This window comes from Aotus nancymaae, unplaced genomic scaffold, assembly GCF_030222135.1.
Source record: "Aotus nancymaae isolate 86718 unplaced genomic scaffold, 86718_ANA_hifiasm-v0.15.2.pri h1tg000067l, whole genome shotgun sequence".
NCBI lineage: Eukaryota > Metazoa > Chordata > Mammalia > Primates > Aotidae > Aotus > Aotus nancymaae.
Genome location: NW_026988482.1, coordinates 6,734,779 through 6,749,951, shown reverse-complemented (window position 1 = coordinate 6,749,951; position 15,173 = coordinate 6,734,779). Strand labels below are relative to the sequence as shown.

At 40.3% G+C, this 15,173-nt stretch overlaps 1 protein-coding gene across 12 annotated transcripts in view; it reads right to left on the bottom strand.

Moving 5' to 3' along the window:
• The window catches only part of MAP3K13 (mitogen-activated protein kinase kinase kinase 13), a 195,493-nt gene that overhangs the window by 59,428 nt on the left and 120,892 nt on the right, over window positions 1-15,173 (bottom strand). For 6 of the 12 annotated variants that reach the window (XR_010338936.1, XM_064366888.1, XM_064366887.1 and 3 more), the window contains 3 exons: window positions 14,077-14,134; window positions 9,517-10,073; window positions 1,608-1,791 (listed from right to left, as the gene is read on the bottom strand). Coding sequence is in view for 10 of the 12 variants with exons in the window: in XM_064366888.1 (XP_064222958.1) it covers window positions 1,608-1,791; window positions 9,517-9,988 (656 nt within the window). In the remaining 2 variants the exon portion in view is untranslated. Of the gene's footprint in view, window positions 1-1,607; window positions 1,792-7,975; window positions 8,115-9,516; window positions 10,074-14,076; window positions 14,135-15,173 lie in introns of those variants that run through there. The other 6 variants (XM_012457734.3, XM_012457718.3, XM_064366892.1 and 3 more) reach the window with 3 other exon arrangements.

Here is a 15,173-nt window from a genome sequence, read left to right as displayed (position 1 = left end):
AAGGAACTGAATCCCAGAACTTGTTTCGGTCTCTTATGTCCTGGTTGAATGCTTCTCTTTTTCTTTTTTCTTTTTTTTTTTTTTACACGTCTCTCCCTTTCCATAAGGGGTCTTGTTTGGGAATCAAAACTCAACCTCAGTACTCATTTAAACCCACTCTACAAAACCTGTACCCAAGATTTACCTTCCTTCCTTTGTGGATTTGATTCCAGTGAAGACTTATGACATGACATCTTTAGCTTTGTAATCAGACTTTTATCAGTGAAGGACCCCTTTTGAGGCTGGGAGAAGTTCCGCCTAGTTTAGGAGGGGAATTTGTAAATTATTCCACTTTTAGCTGCAGCCTCATTGGTCATACTACTTTCCAGGAATGCGAAATGCATATCAAATATACCACGAAGCTCTAGTTTCTAAACTTTCATCCTACCTAAAGATACTTTTCCTGTTCTTCACCTTCTTTCCTCTAAAGCCACTTGCCATTTATTTGTTTAAGCCTAGGGCAACATTCAAAGGCCAACAAAGGACGGAACTCAAGGAAAAGGTTCAGGCAGAAGAGATCGTATCTATTTTAGAGCTCAGCACTTCCACAATTTAAACTTTGACTCTCCTTCTGTTAGGGATCCCCGTCAATATTATGAAAAGAATTGTCTAGACTAGAAAGATATGTTCACAGACTCTTGAAAACAATCACTTTGTGAAATGAATATAACATACAACTTACTATCAATAACTCGACAATCATTAGGTTAAGAAAGCTGAATGTTTGATATTATTTGAAAGGGACTCTAGAAACACCAGAGGCTATACTCTAAAGGTACCTGCTGTTACAAGTTAATGTTCAAGAAGGGATGCTAACAGAATCTGATACAAAATATGTATCTACTACACAAGGATTGATTGTTCTTTGATTACTTCAGATGTTGCTTTTGTTTACTTTCTTTCTTTTTTTTCTTTTTTGAGAGGGTCTCACTCTGTCACCTAGGCTGGAGGGCAGTAGCATGAACATGGCTCAATGTAGCCTCAACCTCCCGGACTCAAGCAGTCCTCCCGCCTCAGCCTCTTAAGCAGCTAGGACTACAGGCCTGTGCTACCGCACTCAGCTCATCTTCACTTTTTGTAAAGACAGGGTCCCACTATGTTGTCCAGGCTGGTCTCTAACTCCTGGGCTCAAGTGATCTGCCTGCCTTGGTCTCCCAAAGTGCTGGGATTACAGGCATGAGCCACCGTGCTTGGCCAACTTTGTTTTCTTAAGTTAATTTTAGGCTGTTCATGTCATACTGAAGGAGCCTCTGTCGTCCCATCATAAGTGAGGTTGATGCAGCAGATCTGACTGCTTGGCAGGAGCTGACATTGTCCCTTCCTGCCCCATGTCCATGCCCCTCCCAAGCAGCACATATTTAGGCAAAATGAACTGCTAGATTATAAGATGCCTGAGGACACAACTCCAATTTAATAGTTCCTTGGTATCCTCCCAAAGCATCTAGCATAGTGCTAAGTCTAGAGAATGCTTTTGAAATATCTCTCAAACCAGAAACGTGTGTGTATATACTGGGGGAAAGAAAATAGCTCTACTTCTTAAAAAAAAAAAAAAAAAAGCCTTGACCTACTTGAATGCGATGATGTTAGGGTGCTTCAACTTCCTCAAATGCTTGATATCCGTCTCATTCTGTTCTCTCACTTTCTTGATGGCCACCTCTTCCGCTCGGAATTTGCCCAAGAAGACAGCTCCTTGGGCTCCACTACCCAGCCACTGTAGCTCTGAGATCTCCTCAAATGGCACTTCCCAAGTATCTAGGCACACAAGCAAGAAATAAGCTTGAAGAGACCTCAGAAGGGACCACCACTCTACAAGGCCATCCTGAAAGTACCAACTTCATCATCACCCAGGACGACCCTTACCCTCTGTCTCCCACCAAAGGATAGAACCTTCCTATGTGCCTTGGAACTGGATCAAATATGCATACACATTAGTTTGTATCCATTTTTAGCCACTGAAATAAAGCAGAGCAGAGGTCTCTAATATACCTTCCTCCAAACACATATCCCACCACTCCTGCAGCCCTACCTCCTCACCTTAAGCTTGCACGTCAGTCAATTTACCCATCCGCCTCTATGCAACTATCCCTACCCCATCACCCACTATAGGTGTTATTTTATTCCTCTTTGAATTTCTAGTGTAGCTGCTCAGTGAATCTTTGCTAATGATTTTTTTTTTTGACAGTCTTACTCTGTTGCCCAGGCTGGAGTGCAATGGTGCAATCTTGGCTGACTGCCATCTCCACCTCCCAGGTTCAAGTGATTCTCCTGCCTCAGCCTCCCAAGTAGCTGGGATTACAGGTGCCTGTTGCCATGCCTGGCTAATTTTTTCTTTTTTAGTAGAGACGGGTTTCACCATGTTGGTCAGGCTGGTCTCAAACTTGTGACCTCAGGTGATTCACTCACCTTGGCCTCCCAAAGTGCTGAGATTACAGGTGTGAGCCACTGTGCCCGGCTGCTAATTAAATTTTAATGATGCTCATTAAAACTTCATTATGCATACTACTTACATTAATATTTACCTTTTGCTGAGTACTTGCGATATGCCATACACTAGCATAGTGCTTTACATACATCATGTATTCAATCTTTACAATAACCCTACAGGTAGGGCCTTATTATAGTTATTTAAAGATGAAAAAAACTAAGGCATAGGGTGGTTAAATAAATTATCCTAAAATCATATAGCTGATAAGTGGTAGAACTGGGCCCAGAACCCCAGAATTGGCCACTTTTAGGAAGAGTGCGTTCTCTCCTATATGACATTGCCTCTCACGAAGTAATTCAGAAGACCATTAGTCATTAGTCATGATATGCTCACTCATATAGCTGCAGTATTTTCAAGTTTCTCTTTTCCTTAGAGTTTGAATTTTTTTGCATCAGAAATTTAAGAAGGGTCATTTCTAAGTGGTGGCATTATTAGTGCTTCATATTATATTACTTCATTCTTTTCCGTCTTAAAAATTATTTTTACCATAAGCCTATATCACTTTTATAATGAATAAAATGCTATTTTAAAAAAAGCACTTCAAAAATTCAATCAATATGTGCTTTAATCTCATGAAACTTTCAGAACAAGAATGTAATCCATTGATCCTTCTCCTTTCCCTCTTCTTACCAAGGTATTAGCACAGGTAAGAAATAACTATCAAAGAGCTGGGAGCCCCACAGAGCGAGAAGAATGGTGACAGTGTGAAAGGTCATGAGAGATTCTCCTCAGATCACTCAAACGCTACTGTTTGCAGAACATGGAACAAAGTAGTGTTGAGTTAGCTTCAAAGATACTCTGGTCTTGAAAGCAAATCAACTCACCGTCCACTACTGATGAATCAGAGCAGAGAGTTCGTCTGCCTCTAGAAGCGAGCTACATTCCCCTCCTCTCTAATTTTCGAAAAGGAGTTCCGTAGATTCTAAATACAATGTTTTCTCATTACAATTGCTAAAACGTAACCTTCAAAATATAACTATGTAGAGCAAAAAATATGTAAAATGAGATGGTTTATGCCATGGCTTTCATCCCACTCTCTTGATATGAGCAGCATTAAAGGTTTCTCTTCTACTGAAATTGAAAAAATGCTAGATAAAAGCAAATATCTCGAAAACACAAATAGCTGACAAATTTAAAATCACCCAAGGCACACATGATACCAAGTGAGATTTGGGAGGAAACAGCAAGTGATAGCCTTGGCTATTTTAAATATCTTTAGGGTTTCTAGACAAGTATTAATAAACACCTCATGAAATCTCACTTTCACCTCCATGGGCTCATCCATGCAGCACACATGGTACACAGATACTGATGGCATATTGTAAGAGAATTTTCCTCATTAGGGGTCCAGGGACAAATTAAAAACTGTCATTTTGACCATTCTGGGGGTGCTGAATAAAGTATTATTGCTGGACTCTGGGGCAAGAACATAACTGAGAAGTCTGTCTTTGAACAACTTTATACAAGCCCAAATTACCCTAATTTTTAATAAAATAACTACTAAAATTAGACAAATGTTTGGGTGTCTCTTTCCCCCTATTTATTCAATCTTTAGTTACTGTTAAACTTTGGAAACATTAGAAAAAAATCAGAAAAGTCAGAAAAACACACATTTTATCTGAAAGCTCATCCCACACCCACTTGTCATTTTCCCTCTTAGTTTTTGTTCATGTTTACAGCTATGTACAAATTACAGGCGACGTCTAATTCTTTTCTACCTTCTCACGTATTATGTATCCTTCATGTAGTCACTATTTTTATTATAAGTTCTCATAGTTGTTCTGTACCTTCCTACCTTTTCTGCGTATTTCCCCAGATTCGGTCCCTAGGTTAAAGAGGACAGTTTCCCTGTCCTAAGAAATTCGGCTCTAGGAATACACACATTCCAAATTCTATCCAAAAGGATTTTGATGGTTTTTGCTCACAGTAGCAAAGTACGAACATGTTGGCGGTAAGCGTTAGCAATGATTTTTTGGTTCTATTTTAATTAGGTATAAAATAGTGTTTTATAACTTTGCACTAGTTTAATTGCCAGTGATGTGGAATATTTTCTCCACATTTGTTTAATACTCACATCTGCTTTGTATGAATTGTCAATACCCCTTTGTTCATTTATCTGTTAGGCTTCCATAGTTCTCATGAACTTGAAGAAGCTCCTTCTATATTTCTTTGATATGAATGAGAATATTTTTATGAGCTTTTTTCCTTTATTATTTTTGAACAATGTATTCTATATTGTTGTCTTTTATTTCCTTTGAAATTTCTTTCACTGCCTAGTCTATCTTCTAAAAGTTATCTACAGTTGATTTTTAAGAATTTAATCTTTACATTCATCTGAAGCTTATTTTGATGCATGGGATGAAGACAGATATAAACTATTCTTTTTCTGCATTGCTATTTAATGATTCCAAAATCATTTGTTTAAAAAAATCCTTTTCATGTTACTTTATGATACTGACATTGTAACTCACCATATCATTTTTGGAAATAATGCCTATTAGTATTTTTATAGGATGATAAACAGATTTATCACTAAAATACAAATGTATTTGGCACTCACATACAAAGTATTCCCGGTATTGCAGTAAAAAATAAAATTCTCCTCTACCAACCTCTACCTCATGCCTGTGCTATTCAACTACGTTCAGCCAAGTCTTGATTATCCATAGAAAAATAAAGTGGATAGCACTGGTAATAAAAGAACACAGAGTGTAAAATAAGGGAAGTAATGCTTCGACAGTGTTTCCATCAATCTTTTTGTTGAAACTAATTATCAGAAGTAAAATCAATTGATATGAATGTAGCACTCTTTGCCCAGTCTCAAAGTCTCTGTCAATAACTAGCAGGGAGCTAAGAAATGGGAAGATGGCAGAAGAAAGGAAATTGGTGTTATGGGTGCACAAAATTAGGGGCCTAGATAACTGAGGAGCGGGATAACTAATCTCAGAATAACGAAGAACTGATGACACTCTCTCTAGGGTTAGTTCCAAACTTTTTGCTGCTTTTATGTTTGTCCCACTGATACTCTTCCCCAGCATTTCTCTTCTATTTTATTCCCCAGTGACTATATCTTAATTCCAATATCCTCCAGGTTCCTTAGGACTGAGAAAAAGCCACATGTCGACCCCCTTTAAGCCAACGGTTCTCTTTTGTTTATTCAGACATGGCTATGACAGTACTTGCTTGAGACTGGAAACTATCTGGCAATAAAAGGTTTAAATTACATGCTATCTTACCTGGGCTCACTATCAACATACTCAAAGGGAAGTGAGGACATCATTAAAAATTCTTAAAAATTCAGTGAAATTTTCTCCTAAGTACCAAACATAGGGACAGGCCTGTGACACGTGTTATCCTTTGGTTGACTGCAACACAGGGTTAAAGATTAGCTCCCTGATCCCAGACCTGACAAGGAAATTTGCTAGTTTCTGGCTAGCAAAATTCTTTCATGGTGCACAGCAACACCAACCCTCAGCAGGATGTCCTGCAGTCTACTGAAGGGCTAGGCACCTGCTGTGCCTGCGTCAGAATCTTAAGCTGACCAGGCCTGTTTCTTACTTATTTCTGAAATAAACCTTTTTGAAAGTCACATAATCAGTTGGAACACAAATTAAATATTACTATGCAGAAAAATAAAAAATTTTAAAACCTCCTTTTGACAAACATAGGGAATGGGTGTATCACCCCTCATTCTGAGTCTCAACTTCCATGATGCACTTGGATCCTGAGATCTTCAAGTTATCACCAAAAGTAAGTCTGAGACTGGACAAGTGGAGACCCTAAAAACCAACTGTAGTTGATCACATATGCAGCTATCAGTGGGTTTTGCATCCAACGAAAGAACAGAGAACTTTGAAAAAAAAAATAACAAATTAGGGTTGGACGCAGTGGCTCATGCCTGCTATCCCAGGACTTTGGGAGGCTGAGGTGGGTGGATCACCTGAGGTCAGGAGTTTGAGACCAGCCTGGCCAACATGGCGAAACCCCGCCTCCACTAAAAATACAAAAATTAGTCAGGCGTAGTAACGCGTCCCTGTAATCTCAGCTACTCGGGAGGCTGATGCAGGAGAATTGCTTGAACCCAGGAGGCGGAGGTTGCAGTGAGCTGGGATTGCACCATCGCACTCCAGCCTGGGAGACAGAGTAAGACTCCATCTCAAAAAAAAAGAAAAAGTAGGAATGGTTATCTCTGGATTGTAGAAGGACAGGTGATGTTTATTTTCCTCTTTATTTTATTTTCCTGCTTATGTTTATTTCCAATTTAAAACATAATAATGCTGGTAGCAAGAAGCAACTGAGTTTCTTTAAAACCTTGAAAATAATGGGGGCCAGGAGGTGGCGGGAAAATGAAAGCAGAACATATAGAGTATCAGAGTCTACATGAAAGAGAGCGAGAAAGGTATGAGTTCTCTCATCGAGAAAATCTGGAAAGAAAACATATGGACCAAAAATGAGATTCTATTTTTTTTTTATAACTGAATTTTAGACTCTGGGACCCTCCCCTAAAAGTCTGTTCATGTCTTTTAGTCAAGACTGTTGACAGCTTTTCCACAACAGCCAGTAGACTTCAGTTACTGACAAAGAATTTCTGCGTGGAGCAAGAATAGATAATACGGTTGACAAATCCTGAAAACGACCTAGAAGTGAGAGAAATGCCAGTAAATCCCAATATACTTATGGAAAACAGGTATAGCGGAGGAGCTGGCATTTGGTTTAAGAGAATGTATTGCAGAAACGGGAAATAAAATACATGAGAAAAGTGGTTAATGGCAACTGAAGTCTACTGGCCGTTGTGGAAAAGCTGTCAACAGTCTTGACTAAAAGTCATGCACAGACTTTTAGGGGAGGGTCCCAGAGTCTAAAATTCAGTTGTAAAATAAATAGAATCTCATTTTTGGTCCATATTTTTTCTTTCCAGAATTTCTTGATGAGAGAACTCATACAAATTTAGTCATTTACATAAGGCTACAAAGATATGTATAAAAAGTCTTAAACAACACATCTTTTAACTCAACTATTTCTCTCCTAGGAATTTATCCTAATAACTAATCAAAGATATATGCAAAAGTAAAGTACTAGACAAATGTTCATTGCAGTATGGCTTGTAATAACTAAAAATGCAAACAAATTAATGTTGAGCAATAGGGGGTTGTTTAAAAATCTTGGCACAATCACAATTTAATATTACACAGCCATTAAAGATGATGGTGAAGAATTACACTTAAGACATGGAAAATGTTCACAATGTGAAGTTAAAAAAAAATTTCAGAACAGTACGTGATATGGTTCAGCTCTGTGTGTCCACCCAAATCTCATCTTGAATTGTAATCCCCACGTGTCAGGGGAGGCGCCTGGTGGGAGGTGATTGGATCATGGGGCGGATTTCCCCTTTGCTGTTCTTGTGATAGTGAGTGAGTTCTCACGGTTTGTTTGAAAATGTGTGGCTCTTACCCCTTCTCTCTCCTGCTCTGCCATGGTAAGACCTGCTTGTTTCCCCTTCGCCTTCTGCCATGATCCTAAGTTTCCTGAAGTCTCCTAGCCACGCCTCCTGTTAAGCCTGCAGAACTGTGGGTCCATTAAACCTTTTTTCTTCATAAATTACTCAATCTCAGGTAGTTCTCTATAACAGTGTGAACACAGATTAATGCAGTATGACTCCATTTCTAAAAAGTATAGACACACACATACACAAATAGACTAACAATATATAATGAAAACATGAATGGATATTCTCAGGAGGTGGAGGATCATAGATTATTTTTAAAAATTTTTGGAACTTACCTGTATTTTCCAAATTTCATATATATTACTTTTGTTATCAGAAAAAAAAAGTTCTTTTGGAAAACATTAATGAGGTTATACAAAATCATGTCCTTGGTAAGAACATGGATGGTGCCAGAGGCCACTGTCCTTAGCAAACTAACGTAGGAACAGAAAACCAAATATCACATGTTCTCACTTATAAAGAGGAGCTAAATGATAAGAGCATATGGGCATACAGAGGGGAACAACACACACTGGGGCCTACTTGAGGGTGGAGGGTGGGAGGAGAAAGAGGATCAGATAAAATAACTATTGGGTACTGAGTGATGAAATAATCTGTGCAGTAAATCCCCATGACACCAGTTTACCTATATAACAAACCTGCGCATGTGTCCCTGAACCTAAAATAAAAGTTTTAAAAAATGAGGTTATAAAGAACACCAGGGCCTCAGAAGTATAATACTGGTATTTGAATTAGAATATATGAATATATTGTTACACAATGATGGGAGTTAAAAACTTAATTTTTTTTTTTTGAGACAGAGTCTCACTCTGCTGCCCAGGCTGGAGTGCAGTGGCACAATCTCGGCTCACTGCAACCTCTGCTGGGCTCAAGCAATTATTGTGCCTCAGCCTCCCAAGTAGCTGGGACTACAGGTGTGTGCTACCATGTCTGGCTAACTTTTGTATTTTTAGTAGAGACGGGGTTTCTCCATGTTGGCCAGGTTGGTCTCAAACTCCTGACCTCAAGTGATCCACCCACTTCAGCCTCCCAAAGTGCTGAGACTACAAGTGTGAGCCACAGCATCTGGTAAAAATTTTAAAATATGTAGCCACTGCATGATTTCTTTACATGTTATATATCTGCAAACTATATTAAAATATGAAATACATCTGACAATGTATGAAAATAGAAATTTTAAAGGATGAGATAAATTAAACAGGAGCTCTCATGTTTTCTTATAATCCCATGGATTGTTTTATATGTACTGTTCTTTAGACACCACGGACCACAAAAAGATGGGCCACCACCAAAAACGACCCACCAAATGTGAATCTCTTCCCTTCAGCAGGTCTGCTGGAAACTGAAATGGGGTATTCATCTGGCACTAGTTCTTTCATTTGCCCCAAGGTCGCAGGTTACCCAGCTGATGGTGGTGATGGTGGTCGTGATGCAGTGTTTATGTGTTTATGCCAGAATTATCTTCGAAGTCCATACTCTAGCTTACCTTGCTGCTGCAATTTGTAGTCAGTGGAATATGCCTTCCCAATGATATTCCATACAGGCCTTAAGCAGCCGAAGAGTCCTTCAAGGAACCCACCACTGCCACTGCCTGACCTGCTGAACTGAATCTTGATGTCTTCGGTTCCGCTCGTGCTCTCTCCATCCACTGTGTTGCTGTTCCCCTGAGACACCACCATCTCTGATTCATCATGTTCCCTTAGCTGAAGAACGCTGTTCTCAAACTGGTCCCTGGAATCCTCACTTACGCTTGTCAACACTGTTGTGGTGATGGGGCTGTTCACGCTCTCGACTAGCTCTGTTCGTGCCATCCCCTTTTCCTGCTGGTCCTCGAGCTTGGGAGAAGGGTGGTTCCCCATGGCTGTGAGTTCATCTTGTAGTCCATTGAAGGCTTTGCTTTCACTGAAGGGTAAGTGTGGAGGAGAGGAGCAGCTCAGGTGCTCCTGAAAGTTGGCCATTGTGCCATGAGTGTAACCGAGGTCCTGAGATGACACTCAGAAGATTATTAGGGCAGACTTCTGACTTAAGAGAGGGCTCCAAAACCTGAGAAAAACAGGAGGGAGATATGAGATCATCCTTTCTTTATTATGCACACTACAACACTTCTGTTTGCATTAAAAAAATTAAAACAATGGGGATTGGTTAGCCTGTGGGTTAGTCTATATGATGGAAATGTGTGCAGCAATGAAAAATTATGCTATGGAAGAGTATTTATGAACATGACAAAATATCCATGACATATTAATATAAAAAACAGGTTAGAACAATATATACATTAACTTAAAAATGTACTTAAAAGAATATACCTATAAAGAAAAAAACTTGAAGGAAAATAATCCAAAGAATTAACAATAGTTAATTTTAGGTGGTTAGATTTGGGAGAGGTTTCTATTGTTGTGATTTTCAAGGTATTTCAAGCATTCTGTATTAATATCTATGATACTTTTAGAAAAATTGTTTCCCTTTCTACAAGGGAAATTTGGCTGTTCTGATATACAAATTTTATTAGAAACTACATCCTGTGTTATTACAAGTTGCTACTCATCTTTTCTCTTGGCTTTCGTGTCTTATCCAGTGGGGCACTGCTTTACTTTATAAGGCATTCATTAAGGCATGGAGATAAATGTCATGTGTCTGTGACAAGACAAATTTCTAAGATATAAAGTTTGTTTTTATTGTACTGCACCAAATCTGGGGTAATGCGACTAAACCCTAGCCTTTAAACGTGCTCTTTGCTTCTCATCTGTCTGTTAGCACCATTTCTTGGGGCCACCTAATCTTTGAAAGTGAAGATGTGTTCCAGATTGGCCTGGTTATGCATAATCAATTTTAAATTTATTCAAAGTATGTTCTTTTTTCTTTTCTTTCTTTCTTTTTTTTTTTTTTTGACCCACTGCTGGACTGCAGTGGTGTGACCTTGGCTCACTGCAACCTCCGCCTCCCAGGTTGAAGCAATTCTCCTGTCTCAGTCTCCTGAGTAGCTGGGATTACAGGCACCCACCACCACGCCCAACTAATTTTTTTTGTATTTTTAGTAGAGACGGGGTTTCACTATGTTGGCCAGGCTGTTCTCGAACTCCTGACCTCAGGGTGATCTGCCCATCTCGGCCTCCCAAAGTGCTCGATTACAGGCATGAGCCACCCCGCCTGGGCCAAAGTATGTTCTTAGCAGAAATTTACTTTCTTTTTAAATTGCTATGTAATAGTCATTCCTTCCTTCACTCTGTACTAAGCATCTAGAATATACTAGAGGTCAGGGTATGAAGATGACCTCATTTTCCTGAGGGGGTAAAAGAAAGACCAACAAAGATCGACAGAACAGTGCTTATAGTGAATCAAGCAAGTGCTCTGAGAGCACAGAAGAGGGATGAATAGTTCCAGGGAAAGGTGCTCAAAGGTGGTAGGTAACTTTTGATCCATCTGAAGGAAGTACAGGCATTCGTTAAGCAAGTCAGAAAGGCGTGAAAGAAGAGGGAGAAGGTATTACAGGTGTGGGGGAAACCACGAAGGAGGGCATGAAAGCTTGAAAGACTATGAAACAGAGGAGAAATCCAAAGTGGCTGGAATTTTAAGCAAGGGAGTAATTTGGCCAGATAAATTAAAACCACATCTATAGAGGCAGAGGTTGGACTGAAAGGGAAAGACTGAAGGTCCAGTTAGAAGCTGTAGTTCAAAAAGAAATGAGTTGGATCTGAACAAGGCAGTTAGCAATGGCAGCGAAGAGGACAGGAACGATTTAAGAGGTAGAATTGGGAAGATCTACTAACTGATTAGACATGGAGGTGGGTAAAGAAAAGGGGGGAGGAAGACTTTTCAAATCGCTGACTTGGAATAATGAATAGACAGACAAGTGTCAATAACTGAGATATGAAATGCCAGAAAGAAAGAAGGTTTGGAAACAGGATAATTAGCTCAACTTACAGACATACAGAATTTAAGGCCTCCTATGCATCATGCACTGAGCTAGGGAGCTGGGCTTTTACTGATGCTATCTGATTTTAAAAAGACACTTTGTAGAGAGAGATTGGAAGAAAGATAAAGATGGGGCTCATTTATCACAGGGATAGAAGTTTCCAAATCATAAAACTAAATTTAAAATGCATTTATTGAATATATACTCAGCCTACATAACATGGCAAAACTTCGTCTCTACAAAAAATACAAACATTAGCCAGGCATGGTGGTGTGCACCTGTAGTGTCAGCTACCGGGGTAGAAGGCTGAGGTGGGAGAATCGCTTAAGCCCAGGCAATCGAGGCTGCAGTGAGCTGTGTTTGTGCCACTGCACTCTAGCCTGGGTGACAGAGTGAGACCCTGTCTCAAAAAAGAAAAAAGAATATATACTGAGAGCTGTGGCATGTACTAGGCTAGGTTCTGTGGATACAGAACATTACTGTTGCCATTACTATTTTTAATGATAAATAAGACGAAGCTCTTTACAATTTACAGAAGCCTGTTTACATAATCAGCAATACACTGGTAAATCAGCTCTTTCCAAGACAACAGCAATCTGATTTGTAGTGTTTGCTGATTTCCCTGGTGTAAATATTCCCACCATAGCAGATTTCAAGCTAATAAAACTTTAACAACTTGCTTGCAAAGTTTCTAAATATTGGACAATTGGCTCGTACAAGTTGGTGTATAAGCCAGCTCCAGCACCATATCATTGCAATAGTGTCATTTCTATTTCACAAGAGAAGAAACTTCTCTAAGGTAATATATTCTATAAGTAATAGAGCAGGAATTAAAATCTAGCTCAAAGTTCAGATTCCTGAAATCCTTTGTCTTTTTTACAACACGATGGAAAACTTATGAAAACTCCTCACTTTCCTAGAGTGCTTTCCAGGTTAAAAAGTGCTGTTATCTGTGATCATTTGATCTAAGTATTTGATCCCTAGGTAAGAAATCCAGAACACAGGATGATTATCCCCGTTTTTCACAGAAGGAAACGAAGGCCTAGAAAGAGGTAGATGCTAATGGTCACAGAGCCAGGATGAAATACCAGGTTAATTTTCCTAATCACAACACTCTCTCCTGTACCATGCAGTCTCTAAAGACATGGTTCCTACACTGTTGAAGCTCATGGACTACTTAAAGAGTTAACGATTACACTGAAGGGATTACCTCCTGCCATCATCCCCCATGACAAATGAGCCATATTCCGTTCTAAGAGCCAAGAGAGATGGGAACAATGAAAACAGGTAGGATTTGAGATGAACCTTTGCAGGTAAGGTGTGTGACAGGGGGAAGGAAGTCAGGGGATAATAAGAGCATGGGCAGAGACAGGGAAGTGGAATGACCAGGGCGTGTGTGAGGGGGTTGCTGACCCAGAAACAGCAGTGGCTAATGTGGGGGAGCAATGTGCAGCAAGGGTAACTCCTGCTCCCCATGTGGGCTCTGAAAGCTTATGGTACAATGCAGGTGATTCTTCCCTCCTAACAAACCAGAGACATCACTTTAACTGGATGGGGTTAGCTTAAGAGGCACTTAAATGATAGGGTATGGAGAAATCTAGGCCTTGGGAAGCTGCCTGGGAATATAAGGGTGGGGCCGGGGGAAGAAAGAAGAAAAACTGGAGCCCTCTGTGACAGCAGCAGCTGTTTGCTTGAGTTGACCCTATTCCGCCCACTCCAGCCTCCCCTCCCCTGTTCCTTCCGTGCTCATCTCTGAGCTTTGACATTACTGACCTCCTCATTACATTTTCTTGCTGATCACCTGCCACCACCTTGAGCTATCTCCTGCTTTTGGCCTCTCTGACCTTGCCCTGCCTGATCTCTTTTAAGACTGCTGATTTCACACTATCTGACCTGGCCACTGACTCAGCAGTTACTTCCAGTCTGCCCTGGCTGCCGGGACTCTTGGTTATCCTATACAGCAGCAGCTCCCAACCTTTTTGGCACCAGGGACCAGTTTTGTGGAAGCTGCTTTTTCCATGGACCAGGGACGGGGGATGGTTTCAAGATGATTCAAGTGCATTACTTGTATTGTGCACTTTATTTGTATTATAATTACATCGTAATATACAATGAAATAATTATACGACTCACCATAATGTAGAATCAATAGGAGCTCTGAGCTTGTTTTCCTGCAACTAGACAGTCTCATCTAGGGGTGATGGGAGAAAGTGACAGATCATTAGGCATTAGATTCTCATAAGGGGCACACAACCTAGATCCCTAGATCCCTTGATCCCTCGCATGCACAGTTCACAACAGGGTTTGTGCTCCTATGAGAATCTAATGCCCCCACCAATCTGACAGGAGGTGGAACTCAGGTGATAATACAAGTGACAGGGAGTGGCTATAAATACAAAGGAAGCTCCATCCCCGCCACCACCCCTGCGCACCTCCCTCAGTTCAGCCCAGTTCTTAACAGGCCACAGACTGGTACCTGCCCATGGCCTGGTGGTTGGGAATCCCTGCTGTACAGCACGAGTCCCATATACTATTGGCTCATGTGAACTGCATACTCAAATATATATGTGAATTTCAGCCAAACACTTATTTGTGTGATTTATTTTTTTGAATCAAACTATCAGGCTTTATATTAATTCCTGGTAGATTTCTACTTTGTCAATTTTTTATCCTGAATTTCTGCCTAATGACATCACGTTAGGATGGGTTCATACATAAAACGTTAGAAAGACACCTGTTTTATAATCTTGTTCTATCTCTAACAGGATAAGAATGAGTGTGAAGTAGACCTGCTCCCGTTGGGATGGGAATGAGTCTAATCCCAGTGATCACATGCAGTTTGATATTTAAGAGATCGGGGAAAACGACACAATCAAGGAATATGTTTCAACCCACTTATTTTACATATGAGAATCAAATTTCCGAGAGATTGCCAGCTTGCTTCATATAACTAGTGGCAGAGCTGGGATGAGTCCTCCTTCCTCAGCCCAGCTCTTCCACTAGTATGGTTGTTTGTCTATTCAAAGAGAAACAAACAGCCATGGTATCGCGGCCCACTGGTGATGGAAACAATAGTAATTCACAGTGCGATTCTAGATGCACTAAAATATTCCCAAGGAAACACTAGCACTCACCTAGCAGGGTGACCCAGCACCTATCCACAGGGCAGCATGAGGCCACCCACTGACTGCTCTCAGAGTGGGCAGAGGTGAGGTAAACCTCAAGGTGTG